Source organism: Chlamydotis macqueenii, chromosome 2 (assembly GCF_036417535.1).
Source record: "Chlamydotis macqueenii isolate bChlMac1 chromosome 2, bChlMac1.mat, whole genome shotgun sequence".
NCBI lineage: Eukaryota > Metazoa > Chordata > Aves > Otidiformes > Otididae > Chlamydotis > Chlamydotis macqueenii.
In genome coordinates, this window is record NC_141557.1 from 23,646,863 (window position 1) to 23,659,936 (window position 13,074).

The following is a 13,074-nucleotide window of genomic DNA, read 5'->3' on the forward strand; positions in this document are numbered from 1 at the left end:
CTTCCCCATCCGACATATCCTCAGACAACAAGTAGTTGGTCAGAATGAGATTCAGATCTGCAAATTACTCATAAAAAATGTGAGCAAGATGGTCCCTATGCTACTTGACATGTACCTCTTGTGGGACAGCCTTTCATGAAAACCTTGATGAGGTCAAGACCTCCTTCATTTACTGCTGGGTAAATCTGTGCAATCTCTAATACATCAGCAGAGGTGTCCTTTGTCAGTAAACGTGTTCCTGACTGTCTGCAGATAAGCACTCGTTGTATCTGCAGAAAAGACTTTTCTTTTTCTCATTTCTATCAGTTAACTGAAGTGTGAGAAAATAAAAGCTATTGTTAAGATCTTATTCAAGCGTAACAGCATATTTAGATGTTGAGTTTTGACAAGCTGGGAAGAATCTGTGTTCCAGTCAGTAACTGCTTTTGAGCAAGTTGGATGATTTCTGTGTAAGCATCACATCTAAGGAGGATTTTAGGGGGAGAGATAGCTTCTTGGTTGCTTATAAGTTACTCTGAAATGTAAGGAGAAACAAGGAAGAAAAAACATGGTGCTGTTTCAAACTTGTACAAAGGCAAGAGATTCTATTTTTGTGGGCTCTCTGGCATGAATGAGTAATGACAACTGATGTGGCTGCATCCTGAAAAAGAAAAGAGGCAGTTTATGTTTAATGTGATGAAGAAACGAGGAGCTTAATAGGAAACAAGGGAATGGTCTCAGAGTGCTGGACTAGGATTTTTATCAAACTCTCTTTGCTCTAAACTTCTGGGAGATATGGAGGGACACATCTGTGAATGCAAGATGAAGTGGGCTGGAAAAATTATTTAGCTACATGTATATATCAGTGAGACTGTTAATCAGCAATATTTTGCAGCAAGTGTCTGAAAAATTTAGAAATAAACATAAATATTCTGGAAATTGTTAGTAGAAAGAAATACATTGTTAGATTTTATTTTGAAGACTTGAACCTCAAGCCAAGATTATTAATTTCTTTGAAGGGAGAGGATTGAACAAGAAAATATCTTCATGGTTCTATAATCAATATTTCAACAACTGTAGACAAATCAAGGAAAAGGTTAGTCTATTTTGCAGAATAAGTGTATTAAGAAAATGAACACATCAGCAACATCAGATAAAATTCCTTGGATACATTGCTTAGAAGAATTACAAATGACAGACATGGCTGGCAGTTTTTTTCATGGAGCAATCTTCTTCCCTCCTCTCTGCCAAACACCCTTAGTAGAGAGACATAAAAATTAAGCTAAGATGGTTGTTGCAAACCAGTCAAGGTCAAGTAATCAAATATGTGAGCCACATGCACTCAAAGAGTTGCATTGTTTGTTTTAGTAGGTCATGGTTAAAAGATAGAGGTGTCACTCAGGGATTTTTATTCAAAGACCTGAACCTACTCAGTATAAAAAGTAGTAATGAGATTAGAAAGTGTTGGACTTTTCCTGGAGCAATAGTTATGGGCATTTCCATTCTGAGAGAAATAGGGTCTGTTTCCTTTTTTTTCTTTGAAGCATTAAAATATAGCGAAACTCTGAGGACAAAAGCTGTGGCTGATATTATATACAAATCCAAATAACATTGCACAACAGACTTCTATTTTAATAAATGCTTGCTTTTCTTTTCCTCTATTCATAAGTTCAGACGTGAAGGCAGGAAAGCAGAATACATAAAGGTACCTCTGGAAAAAACACTTTGTCTTCTCCTTTGTATTGATGAAAACAGTTTGTGAATTTGGATAGTTTGAGTGGACCTTGGAAACCTCAGCATGCATCTCCAGCAGCTGAGTAATATTTCTGAAAGACGGTTCATGATTTAACTCTCATTTTAAATGCTAACATGAATATCACGCAATGTATTTATTTTGTTTTTCAGATTGGATCTGGTCGCTTAGTAACTGTCGAAAGTACACCTCCTCAATTAATTGGAGGGACACTGGCTGTAACAGACCTTGCTCTTAGAAAGCCCTCTGTTTGTGAAGGAGTGTTAAAAAAGATCAAAAGAGTTCAAATGCTGGACTCAGTCAAGAAGGATTTGGTACCTGTAGAATAAATAGTGTTCTGAACAATGCTTTTAATATTTTAGTTAACGGTATTGTATTTTAGATACAACGTAAAATCTGTTTGTAATGCTTTGAGTAATGGCATAGAACATCTTGAGAGTAAAATGATATTTTATCTTAAGTAATATAAACATGGGGATGATTTATTAATAAAGTACCCCTTACAGTATGGTACAAAGATAGGTTGAATCTAACAATTTTGTGTGCTAGTTTCAGGTTACCCTGATCCACTATCAGTAGGTCCACTATTTAGATTTCCATCTCTTGTTGACATGTTCTACACATTGCAGCTTGAGTATCTCTTTCTTTGAGCAGGAATCAACCTTGACACAAACACATTCAGTTCTTCATTTTCCTGGATACCGTACCCACATGGATTTTGTCCAAGTCCATTCTGTTTCTTGAATTGCTGCCTTTAGCATCAGAGCTTCTGACTTCTATTCTCTCAGTTTTCATCAAAAGACTCACTAAGAAGCTTGCCTGTGACAACAGTTTCTCTGAGCTTGTTGGAGAGACATGCTGAAATGTCCCACTCCTCATGGGTTTCTCACAGCTCTTAAACTTTCTAATTTTTTTCATGGGTTATTGCCTATATTGTCTCCAATAAGAACTCATCCTCTTCCACCCTAGCACCTCTAGAATATCAGCACAAACTTCTGAGCAGCAGACCTTTTTGTAGATGACTCAGTTTCTAAGCTATTGTCTCCTTTCCTAACTTGAGCAAAGCCAGAATTTGCTCTATTACAATAGCGCAAGATTCCATGAGGCTGTTACTTAATTTTAAAATGAATTGCTTTCCAGTGCTATGGCATAAATTGCTGTGACATTGCAAGCTCTGGCATGTACTCTGTCATTTTTGCCTGTAAACAACGTTTTGAGAAAAGTACAAGCTTTCACTTTCTTAAATGCCAACTTGAAAAATGGAAATAAATTTGAGCTAAACAAATAGAACTTAGTTTCCAACTCCCTTTTTTACTTCCTGAAAGGGGAGCGGGGGGTGTATAAGCATTTCTTTAAAATCTGTTTATCCCTGTAACAAGACATAGTAGTGCTGGCATTAAAAATGAAAGCAGAGATTTTTGTTTAAAAATTATCTACTTAAATTCTATTAAAAGGAGAACCCAAAGAAAATAATGAAATAAAACAAAAAAAACCCCATATGAAATGGTACTTACTCCACGGGTTTAGTTTCCAAAGATGACAAGCATTTTCTAATGGGCAGGTCTGTTAAACATTATATTGTAGAGTAAGAGAGTAATCTAATACTTAAAGTTACAGAGATTAAATCAAGCTATGCTAATTTAATTTTTTTTTTTTTTTTGCTAGCCCTTTCCCAACTGGTAATTTTGAAGTATAATCTAATTTCATGATGACTTTTCCCAAAACTATCTGTGTAAAGTTTAAGTACGTTTTCTTAAACAAGCCTGTGTGTGTATTTCTTGCCTGCCAGCAAGAAAGGTAAGCTAAGGTGTATAGAGATTATCTAACTGAAGTCCTCTGTGTCTTGCTCAGTTGTTTATATTTCCCTGACAACTCTTCAGCAGCTATGCTGCTTTACTATTGTTTCAGATAATCTGAAAATATATCCACACACTGGGGCCACAAAAAGTATACTCCATTGTCTTTTCACAGTTAAAACCAAACAATAAATATTTGACTAGGAGAACAAAGACTGTGACATTTAGAGTTGGTTTATATGCTTGCATATATGCGAATGTGTGGGTGACCCAATTACTACTGGCAGCAAGGCACTGGCCAATTTTTCCCAAAAAAACATACAGGACTCATGTAAGTCCTTCCAATTTCGGAGCAAATGCTACAGCAATACAGTGTAGCCAAGGTATGGATGTAAACGATCTTTTAACTGGAAATCAGTGTATATTTCTGCTTATTTAAAGACTTTAAATCAGGCACAAAGTGAGCCCCAGAGCATTCCTCCCGCAACTGCACTGTGCTTCCACTACAGACACCCTGGCCTTGCAGGCAAGTAGCTGCAAGTGCTCTTGTTAATTGTAGTAAAGACTGGAGAAGGAAGGGGACAAAATTTCCTGAAATGCTTCCGTTTATGTTTCATAAATGAATCCTAACACAAAGCTTCACAGCAGCATAGAGAGCATTTGATTTTGCCAGACAGCCATGGACTATGGTCTAGCTGTCAGGGAGGGAACCCAAGAAGAAGACTGGGCTTGCTGTTCCTGCTGTAACCCAGGGATGGAAAGAGAGGGCGTGCCGAGTACTGACGGAGGAAAAAGATCATCCCATTCACTGTTAATCCCTCTCGTAGGGACCCCAGCTGGCTTTCCATGGCTCTGTCAGAGACAAAACAGGTATGTCCACCTGGAATTTATTTTGTGGCTGCTGCTTATGGTGCTGTGTTCCTGTTGTTCACGGTCACCTGCCTCTTTGGCAGACACTGCAGGGTGATGGTGGCAGTAGATTGTTCAAGCGTTCTGCAGCCAATTATGGGAGATGCTAAGCACCTTTGTCTCCTATAGAATTAAAACAAAGACTTACAGCCTGAGAAAAGATGGAGCTTTTAAAACTGCATAGGATACCTTGCTCTGGCATTCAAAGATCACTGATAAAGGAAACATTACCTTTAAAATGTTATTATAGTTTTACACTTCTGTAGGTGATGAATAAAATTATTTTTAGGTGCGAAGCAGGGGAATTTGTTTATCTGGTTTATGACAGTTAAAACAGTTTATTTGTGGCAAATGCAATACAATACACAGCTTTAGAAACTGGATGTTGCTGGAATAGATTAGACAATGGCTCTCAGAGAGCTGCTCATCATGAGCTATGAATTCTTGAAACTGCTGGGTTTGGGTGTGTCATGACTCCCTCAATTTGCTCAAAATAAAAGGTGTATTTAAAATATTTTTTTTGTATCAGGAACTTACAGTGATGTTCATGGGTAAGAGAAATTTCTCACTACTTTTGTAGTCTCCCCAGAATACTCTAGGAGAAGTATTTCACAAGATGCAGTTCAATATTGTATTTACCTAAGTGAACATTTACCATCTATGAGAATTGTTGGATATTTTATGAACTATATATGAGCTAGGCATTATGTGGGATGGATTTCTTGTTATTTATGAAGGTTCTGTATGCTGTTACCATGTACATACTTTTTCCTACAAGAATTAAACCCAGCTGAGATCTCATAAAAGGCTAGAACACAACAGGGACTCAACAAGCTGCATTGCCCAAGGAGTAAAGCAGAGAAGAGTCAGCATCTCTGAGTGTTCCCGTTTGTTCTTAGGCTTTCTGTGCTCAGGAGAAATGGATTAACTAGACAGTTAATCTCCCTGAATTAGCTTACCCATGCTGGATGGTTTCTTATAAAGGGAGCAGTACTCAAGCCAGTCTCTGAGTCTTTCAGATCACTAAATGCATGGGTCTCTTCTCAGCTGTGATGTTGCCTGCTATGACAGGGATGGATTATATCACCTTACTTACCTGTATGAGTGCGTAAATAAAGAGCAGTCTTGTATAAAGTATTGTTCTTAATGTCACGTAGTAGTGGGTTTGCAAACAGCATGCTAAGAGACAAGAAAATGACTACTAGTCAGACCTTGCTGCATAGAAAAATACTTTAATTAATCCATAGCCTAAACTAAGTAGTGATAAAATACAAGGTTTAGAGTGCACAGGACATTACAATGAGCATAATCCTTCCCTTTAGCTTAATGTCACACTTTTGCAATTCCTAAAAGTAAAGTCGACTGTGTGTGTGAGACACTGTATAAAATATGTTTGTTGACATCTTCTCCATTGCTTAACATATAAAAATATATTTGGTTTCCTTCAAAATTAACTTTTAAAAAAGAGAATTATTGGAAAAGATGAGCCTCTACAAAAATACAACACTGGTTCAGACTTACAAGCTTACCTGAGAGAACAAAGGTGTTGACTCAAAACATAAAAGCATTCACACGTGCAGTGGGAAAAAGGCAGCCTTGGTAGATTGCAAGACAGGAAAGTAAAACTGACAATGTGGGAGCTCACACACTTATCAGTTTAGCAATGATTAAGTACTTTATACAGAGGGAAAAAAAAAGGCTGAACCATGCCACTGGATTTGTCTGAGCATCGACAGTATATGCTGTGCTTTTGTGCTCCTTCATTTTGATGTTGCCTTGTTGAGGTATCTTCATTTTCTCCCCTTTTGGCCTAAAATGGCTTGGTGAAAGCAGACCCTGTAAGGTTATGAAAGAAAGGTAGTTATTTTCCAAGCGATATGGTTAGGAATGCTAGCATTAAATAATCTCCATGTTCAGTCTGGAAACTTAAAACATCTGACTGGGTACATTAGAAAAAAGTCTATTGGTGTGGCGGAAGGAAGCACACAGATCTAGGATTGGTTAATAAGATAGAAAGTCGACCACATATATGATCAGTTCAGACTCATCCCAGACCACAATGACCAGAATTTGTCACTGTTTGATGATTCACAGTGACCGTGACAACACGTGTCAATAGTTTTAATGGGAAGAACGGGGTTCCAGTGGTCAGGGATTTGAGCTTCCCTTCTCACAGAGGCTTGATTCCCCAAAGTTGAGACTGAAGTCCAAATACCAGGAAACTTTTAGTCTTTTAATGTCATTTATATGCACACAGTGATAAACAGAGAATGCAGCATCCATTTCCACACACTCCCACGTGCATATCTGATGTTTTTTACATTTTGTTGAATATAGAAATGTAGTACCCTAACTACTTTTGACTCATATATTGTGAAAGTAGCTACCATTGATAGATGCAAATACTTTCAAGAAGTAGAGACAGAAAACTGGAAATTACTATTTTGTCTAAATAATCAAGGATGAGGATGAAACAGTGGTTCAGTTTAACGTCAGTACATAACAGACTAACATTGTATCCTGTAGTTACCTTCCAAAGTTCTATGTGAGTATGTAGAAGAATATTTGGGAGACATTAATTGTCTTCTGCCCATTCCATGGGATCTTGAGAGCACGCAGTCTACATACATATCCCAGAAGTTCTGGGCTAAATCATTGAAGAGTTCATTGTGCTTGGGCTTTGGGGATTCCTTTAGGAACATCATGAAGTCCCAGAGAGCAATGACCGTATCTGCTACTTTGAGTTTCTTCATTTCCACCAGCCCATGGGACGACACCTCCCAGCATTGATGGTCAATCTGACCCAGGCTTGGAGGAGTTTCTTTTTGGTAGTCTAGATTGGCATAAACAAAATTCAGTATCAATATACAGCCCAGCTGAAGATACCACCTTCGTTTCCATACAAATTCCATACTCCAAGCAGATACCTGAAAGAAAGTATATGAAATCACAGTGATTCTGCCATGACGTAGTTCATTCTCACATAACTTTCAAAGATATCCAAGCAATGATTTATGCTTTATGTTTCTGCATAATAGTTCTTACAGACCCATATTTCTTATCAAACCATAGAATAAATATCAATTGATGAACACTACCGTTGGAGCTAGGTTTGCACCTAGAAATTGTTTTATGCTGTTTAGAACATGGAGACCTGAAGCAGAAAATTTGAAGTGATTGTAGCCTATGTCAGAACTGATCCTTGAGCTCAAGACTTCTTACCTTAAACTCCTGTGCTTTGATCGTCAGTAAAATCAGATTAATAGCAGATGTTGAAATAATCCTAGTGGTATTCTATTTTAAGTGACTGCAAACACGTAACAGAGTTATAAATAGCCAGTCTTTCATGGAACAGATCTACTCAGAAAGGCAGCAAAAAAGGAGCGGTAAGCCAGACCATTACACTGTATTAGATGAGCATAGACAGGTTACAAACTCATTCAGCAGCTGTTGCAAGACCAGAAAAAGGCAATTCCTTTCTGGTTTATGTTAGAAAACTAAGCAAACTTTTGGCACAGTTATTTCTAGCCTATATGCAAAACACAGAAACTATCTGGAGAACTGGAAATGGAAAGAGTAATAACATAGGAGGCATAATGAGAACTTAAAATGCTACAGAGTTATGTACTCATTATTATACACAGATTCCCTCTGGGAAAGCTGCAGTTTTCCTATGATGCATATTCCGTATGCTCAAAGCAGGTTTAGACAGAACATCACTAAAACTGATAATTTTTCTTCTCAGTCCTTCCTATCAAGAAGGAGTGCAGTGGAAGAGGAGAGTAAACATAAAGGAGAAAACAAACAAACAAAAAAGATAAGTTGTCGTGGTTTTGTTAGTGAGGGGGGGGCCTAAGGTGGTAGCTTCTGTAGGAAACTGCTAGAAGTCGCTCCCCTTGGTTCAGTGGACTCGGCCGGGCCTAGGGCGGACCCACTGCTGGCCAAGGCCGAGCCGATTCGTAGCAGAATGTTCCATGATAACGCCTCTGCGATAACGTATTTAAGAAGGGGAAAACAGAAAAAAAAAGAGAGAAGAGAAGATGTGAAGAAGCTGAGCGGGGGCAGAGGCACAGAGGGGGAGGCGCAGGCCTCATGGGCCTTGCAGGCCTCACCCTCTGGCCTCTCGCCAGGCAGCCGACTGGGCCTGACTCAGTCCAGCCCGGCTGCAAGAAGTGGAGAGGAGATGAGAAGTGAATAAGATGTAAAAAGATCCTGAGAGACATCTACCAGCCTGTTGTGAGGAACGGCTGCAGACGCCAAGGTCAGTGAAGAAGGATGGGGAGGAGTAATGCGGCTCCTGGCCAAGATTCCCCTGCAGCCTGTGGTGACGACCATGGTGGAGCAGGTTGTCCCCCTGCAGCCCATGGAGGTCCACAGAGGAGCAGAGATCCACTTGGAGCCCATGAAGGACCCCGTACCGGGGGAGGTGGATGCCTGAAGGCAGCTGTGGCTCGTGGAGGGCCCGCTGGGACAGCTGTTCTAGAGGGACTGCACCCGTGGAAGAGATGAACCACGCCAGAGCAGTTTCACGAAGGACTGTGGCCTGTGGGAGGGACCCCACAATGGAGCAGGGGAGAAGTGTGAGGAGTTCTTCCCCCAACCATGAAGCAGCAGCGTGAAACAACATGTGATGAACTGACTGCAACCCCCATTCCCTCTTCCCCCCTGTCCCGCTCGTGGGGGGAAGGTAGTAGAGATAATGTTAAGCTTGGGAAAAGGGAGGGGTGAGGGGAGGTTATCTTGTTCTCTGTCTCATTATCCTGCTGTTTGTAGTAATAAATGAATAGTGTTCCCCAAGTCGAGTCTGTTTTGCCCGTGACGGTAACTTTAAGGATTTCTCCCTGTCCTTATCTCAAACCTCGAGCCGTTTTTCCTTATATTTTCTCTCCCTGTTCTCTTGGAGGGTGGGGAGAGTGAGAGAGAGACTGCGTAGTCTGGTCCTGATCGGGCCTGAACTACGACACAAGTGAACACAGGCAGAAGTCTAAAGAAAAAGATGACAGTCAAGACTCTCAGATAGTGCCCCTTATTTTGGTGTCCTAAATCTATTCTATGTCAAATAGTTGGTGCCATGCTCATTCCCACAGTTTCCAAACCCCTTGTCAATTCTGAATGTTAAATACCAAATGATAGAAGGTTTTGTGTAGATTCAAGGCAATGTTTTGGGCAACTGCGCAAATTTTACTGGGAACCTGGCCAGAATCACAAGTGTGCTCTCCCACTCAGCGCATCTTTGGACACTGTCAATATGAAAAGTTAGTCTATGATGTCTTCAAAGTGTTAACTCACTGACATCCTCTCTCCAACTGCTAGCGATGCAATTAAAGAGAGGATAATCCACAGATAATGCAACATACATGTGAACTGTCTATAAGAAGACAGAGTTGAGGTGACACCATGAAGTTCACAGTCATACCAAGCTGGGTCAGGAAACAAGACAGCTTGAAACAGGCCCTTTTGCCGTGGCCTCAGGGTTCTGGGATAATTTTTAGTTGAATTGTGCCATTAGACTGCTGCAGCCACCTGAGGATCCTAAACTCATATATTCCTTTACCTCACCTTCAGGACTCAAGGGAATGAGACAGAGAGATATGCCCCAGCCTAACTCCTTTCTAAAACTTCACTTGCTAGCCATATTTCAGCAGGCAGCAGGATTATCTGCCTCAGCATCCCGAGAGCTTATGAATATGCATTAAAGTTTCTCTTCCTTAGGCTGTCAGAAAACTGGCTCCAGCAAACAAGCAGGGATGGAAATGCTTCTCTTTTCACTTCCACTTCACTAGGCACCAGCATTTAGAGGAAGGACACACTAGCAATTTAGCTACAAAGTAGGAAAACAGCAGCCAGGAAGCCACCAATGTTTTGAGTTGTTTTGATGTCTTGTTTTAATCCAGTTAAAAACTAAAATGCTAAGTGTCCATTGAACACCTCAAACAGGAACAGAGACCACAAACAAGCTTCACAGAGACTCTGAACTTGTAACTCCTACTATTCAGTACAAGACAGATGAGTTTCATAAAGGCAAGAACTAAAGAGCCACAGTAGAATTTATACTTACCGTGTTTCTGTGATGAGATGGAAGACAGTAGCCTTGAAACAACAGTAGTCAGCCACTTGAAGAAAAAGAAATTCCTGAGAGGACTGCAAATGCGTGGCAGCTGCTGGATGCTTCGAGGATGCCTGGATCACACTGCACAGGGACGACTCTGCCACTGGCAAAGCAGCAGCAGCAGCATGATCTCAGGGCGGTGGGAAAGGCGGGAGGGAGCTGTGGCTGTGGCAGCCCCACCTCTTTCTGCAGCAGGCACTGAGTGTCAGAGCCCTGGGCTGGGGTCTCACCTGGAAGGAGTGCATTGGTATGGCTACGTGGGTGCGTTTGGTGAGGGAAGGGGAGAAGCAGAGGATTGTCAGAGGGAGGAAAAGACAATGTGTAGCAAATCTTTCTCCAAATGAGTAACATGAACGCTCTCCTCATTTTATAAACCCAGGTTTCCATCCATAATCCTGTCTGCCGTATTTTCGTAACAAAATCAGTTACGAAAAATGGCAATGCTATTGATCACGCCTCAGAAATATTCCAGGATTCCTGTACCCACTTCTGCACTAAAGGACTGGATCCTTGAACACTAAAGTCCCCGACTTCGCTGGTGTCTCAGTGCAGCTCATCACTGTGCAGAAAAACAGTTCATAACCTGAGAACTATGACACAAGGGATGCTCTGGCCCTTTTCCTACTCCATATAATGGAAAGAAGTCATTTTACTCCCTCCTCACCTACTGAGGGCTGGAAATAGCTCTTGCTGAGAGAAGAAGGCTGGGAGATCCTGTGGCCCAACACTATGTGCACGTGGGTTTCTTGAGTTACTTCACTTCATCTGGACGCCCACTTACAAACAATAACTTGCAGGCCTGGGGCTTCTACCAGTGTGATTTCCTTACCTATTAAGACACCGGAGTCTGTAGTGCATGGTGTAAGGATCTATGAATGTGAAGTGTTTTGAAGACCTATGGCACGAGGAGTGGTGAACAGGGTTGCAGAATAGAACTAAATTTCAAAGCCAAAAGAAAACGCTTGCATGGAAAGATCAAGTAGAAGACAATTTTTTTTTTCATATACAATCACTCTAGCACAATGTGGGGACAAATAATTTGTCGGCAAGTAGTGTTCAGGCAACTTAAAAACAAGTGCTCTGACTGTCACCAGTCTGGCGACTGTCTCGCAGAAATTACGACTTTGTAAAGGCTGTTCAAAGGTTCACAGCAAATGTCAGGTATCTGAGGCACTGGCAAGACTTGGGCTCGCTCACAGCATCACTCCTTCTCTTTAAAGATGTGAAATTTCAAAATTTCAAAATGCTCAAAGTACAATGAAAATGCTTCATCTGGCACACAGTAGAAAATCACTTCACTCTGCAGCACTGGGTCCATGTAGAAATCAAACCCCTCTGAACCTCTGCACAAAACCAACAGCTCTCTTCAAGGCTGTGCCTTCAGTTCAACATCAGTAGCTCTCCTGCACGAGATGTCGCCTGAACTAATGCAGTCTGCTCTATACCAGGAGAGGGCTTATGTAACTACATTGCAGCTGCTCCTTTCTTGAATTTGAGTACCACCCAACAGCTCTGGACTGTAATTTAAACTTTATTTTTCTGTGCAGTACATTACACGTATGAAAAATAATGTACCCCGAATCATGAGCAGTTAAGCACGTAGAACTGTTAACAGACCCAGCTCCAGAGAACCTCTCTCTAAAGGCAGGCATGGGTGATGAGAACACAGGAGAAGTACGTAGTAAAACTGTTAGGGTTTCACAACATGCTCTGATGGACCACAACATGACAGGAACAGCCTGTTCTTTCAAGTGGAAATGTAATAATTTCTGTCATTAAAACAAAATATATAGTACTTAAAGGCAAATACAAACCTGCTCTGAAATGACAACATTCACAGTAACTAGCTGTCTTCTGGAAGCCTTTCCAGCTAAGCAGTGTAAACACTGTTTCAAAATCTTGTTTCAAAAAAATAAGCCATGTTTGAACCTACACAGCTATATAGAAGAAAACATTTGGAAGACTGGAATATAGTTAGCTTATCTCTGAACTCTCTGAATCATTGAAAGAAGCTAAAGCTGTATTAGATGTAATTATTCCTTGAAATTCTAAAGCAGGATTCATAACCAAGGAGACAAATACGTTAGGAAGGCTATACAAAGAATCTACCTTAAGAAAGCTCCTTCATATCATTAATCAAAGTAGCTTTCAGTAACTTTTCAGGGTAAGAAAAACGTTTCCCCTTTGTGTTTGCTTTATGCACTATCAAATTTGTTAGTGTAATTAATCTCACAGTGGAACAGCCAAAATTTCAAAGGCATTTAAAGGCATGTAAAAGAGCCGCTTGGCCACTGCATGAATTCCTTTTTGTCCTCTAATTCCTGCTTAAAACACCTCAGTGTAGTAGCACCGGCTACTGGTGTAAACACAGTGATTTCATTCTACGCCAACAGCCACTGACGGCAGCCCTCAATCCCTTTTCTTCATCATGCAGATTTATTTTTATCTCGGTCCTCTTGCTTTTCCTAATCTAGTTAATAAATTTATCATTTTTAATCTTAAAATGAGGTATTCCCAGAAAACAGCTA

General features: G+C 40.5%; 2 protein-coding genes across 2 annotated transcripts in view; one reads left to right on the forward strand and one right to left on the reverse strand.

Annotated features, from left to right (window-relative positions):
- The window catches only part of CFAP69 (cilia and flagella associated protein 69), a 30,207-nt gene extending 27,309 nt beyond the window's left edge, over window positions 1-2,898 (forward strand). Inside the window, exon 24 of the mRNA XM_086740283.1 lies at window positions 1,885-2,898. Within this exon, the coding sequence (XP_086596409.1) occupies window positions 1,885-2,061 (177 nt within the window). The 3' untranslated portion in view covers window positions 2,062-2,898. The remainder of the gene's footprint in view (window positions 1-1,884) is intronic.
- A 3,349-nt stretch (window positions 2,899-6,247) lies between these two features.
- FAM237B (family with sequence similarity 237 member B) lies at window positions 6,248-10,607 on the reverse strand. The gene is made up of 3 exons (XM_086742268.1): window positions 10,496-10,607; window positions 6,968-7,364; window positions 6,248-6,273 (listed from the first exon to the last, which is right to left on the reverse strand). The coding sequence occupies exons 2-3, from the start codon at window positions 7,347-7,349 to the stop codon at window positions 6,248-6,250; spliced, it is 408 nt and encodes a 135-aa protein (XP_086598394.1). The 5' UTR covers window positions 7,350-7,364; window positions 10,496-10,607.
- Between the last annotated feature and the right edge of the window lie 2,467 nt (window positions 10,608-13,074).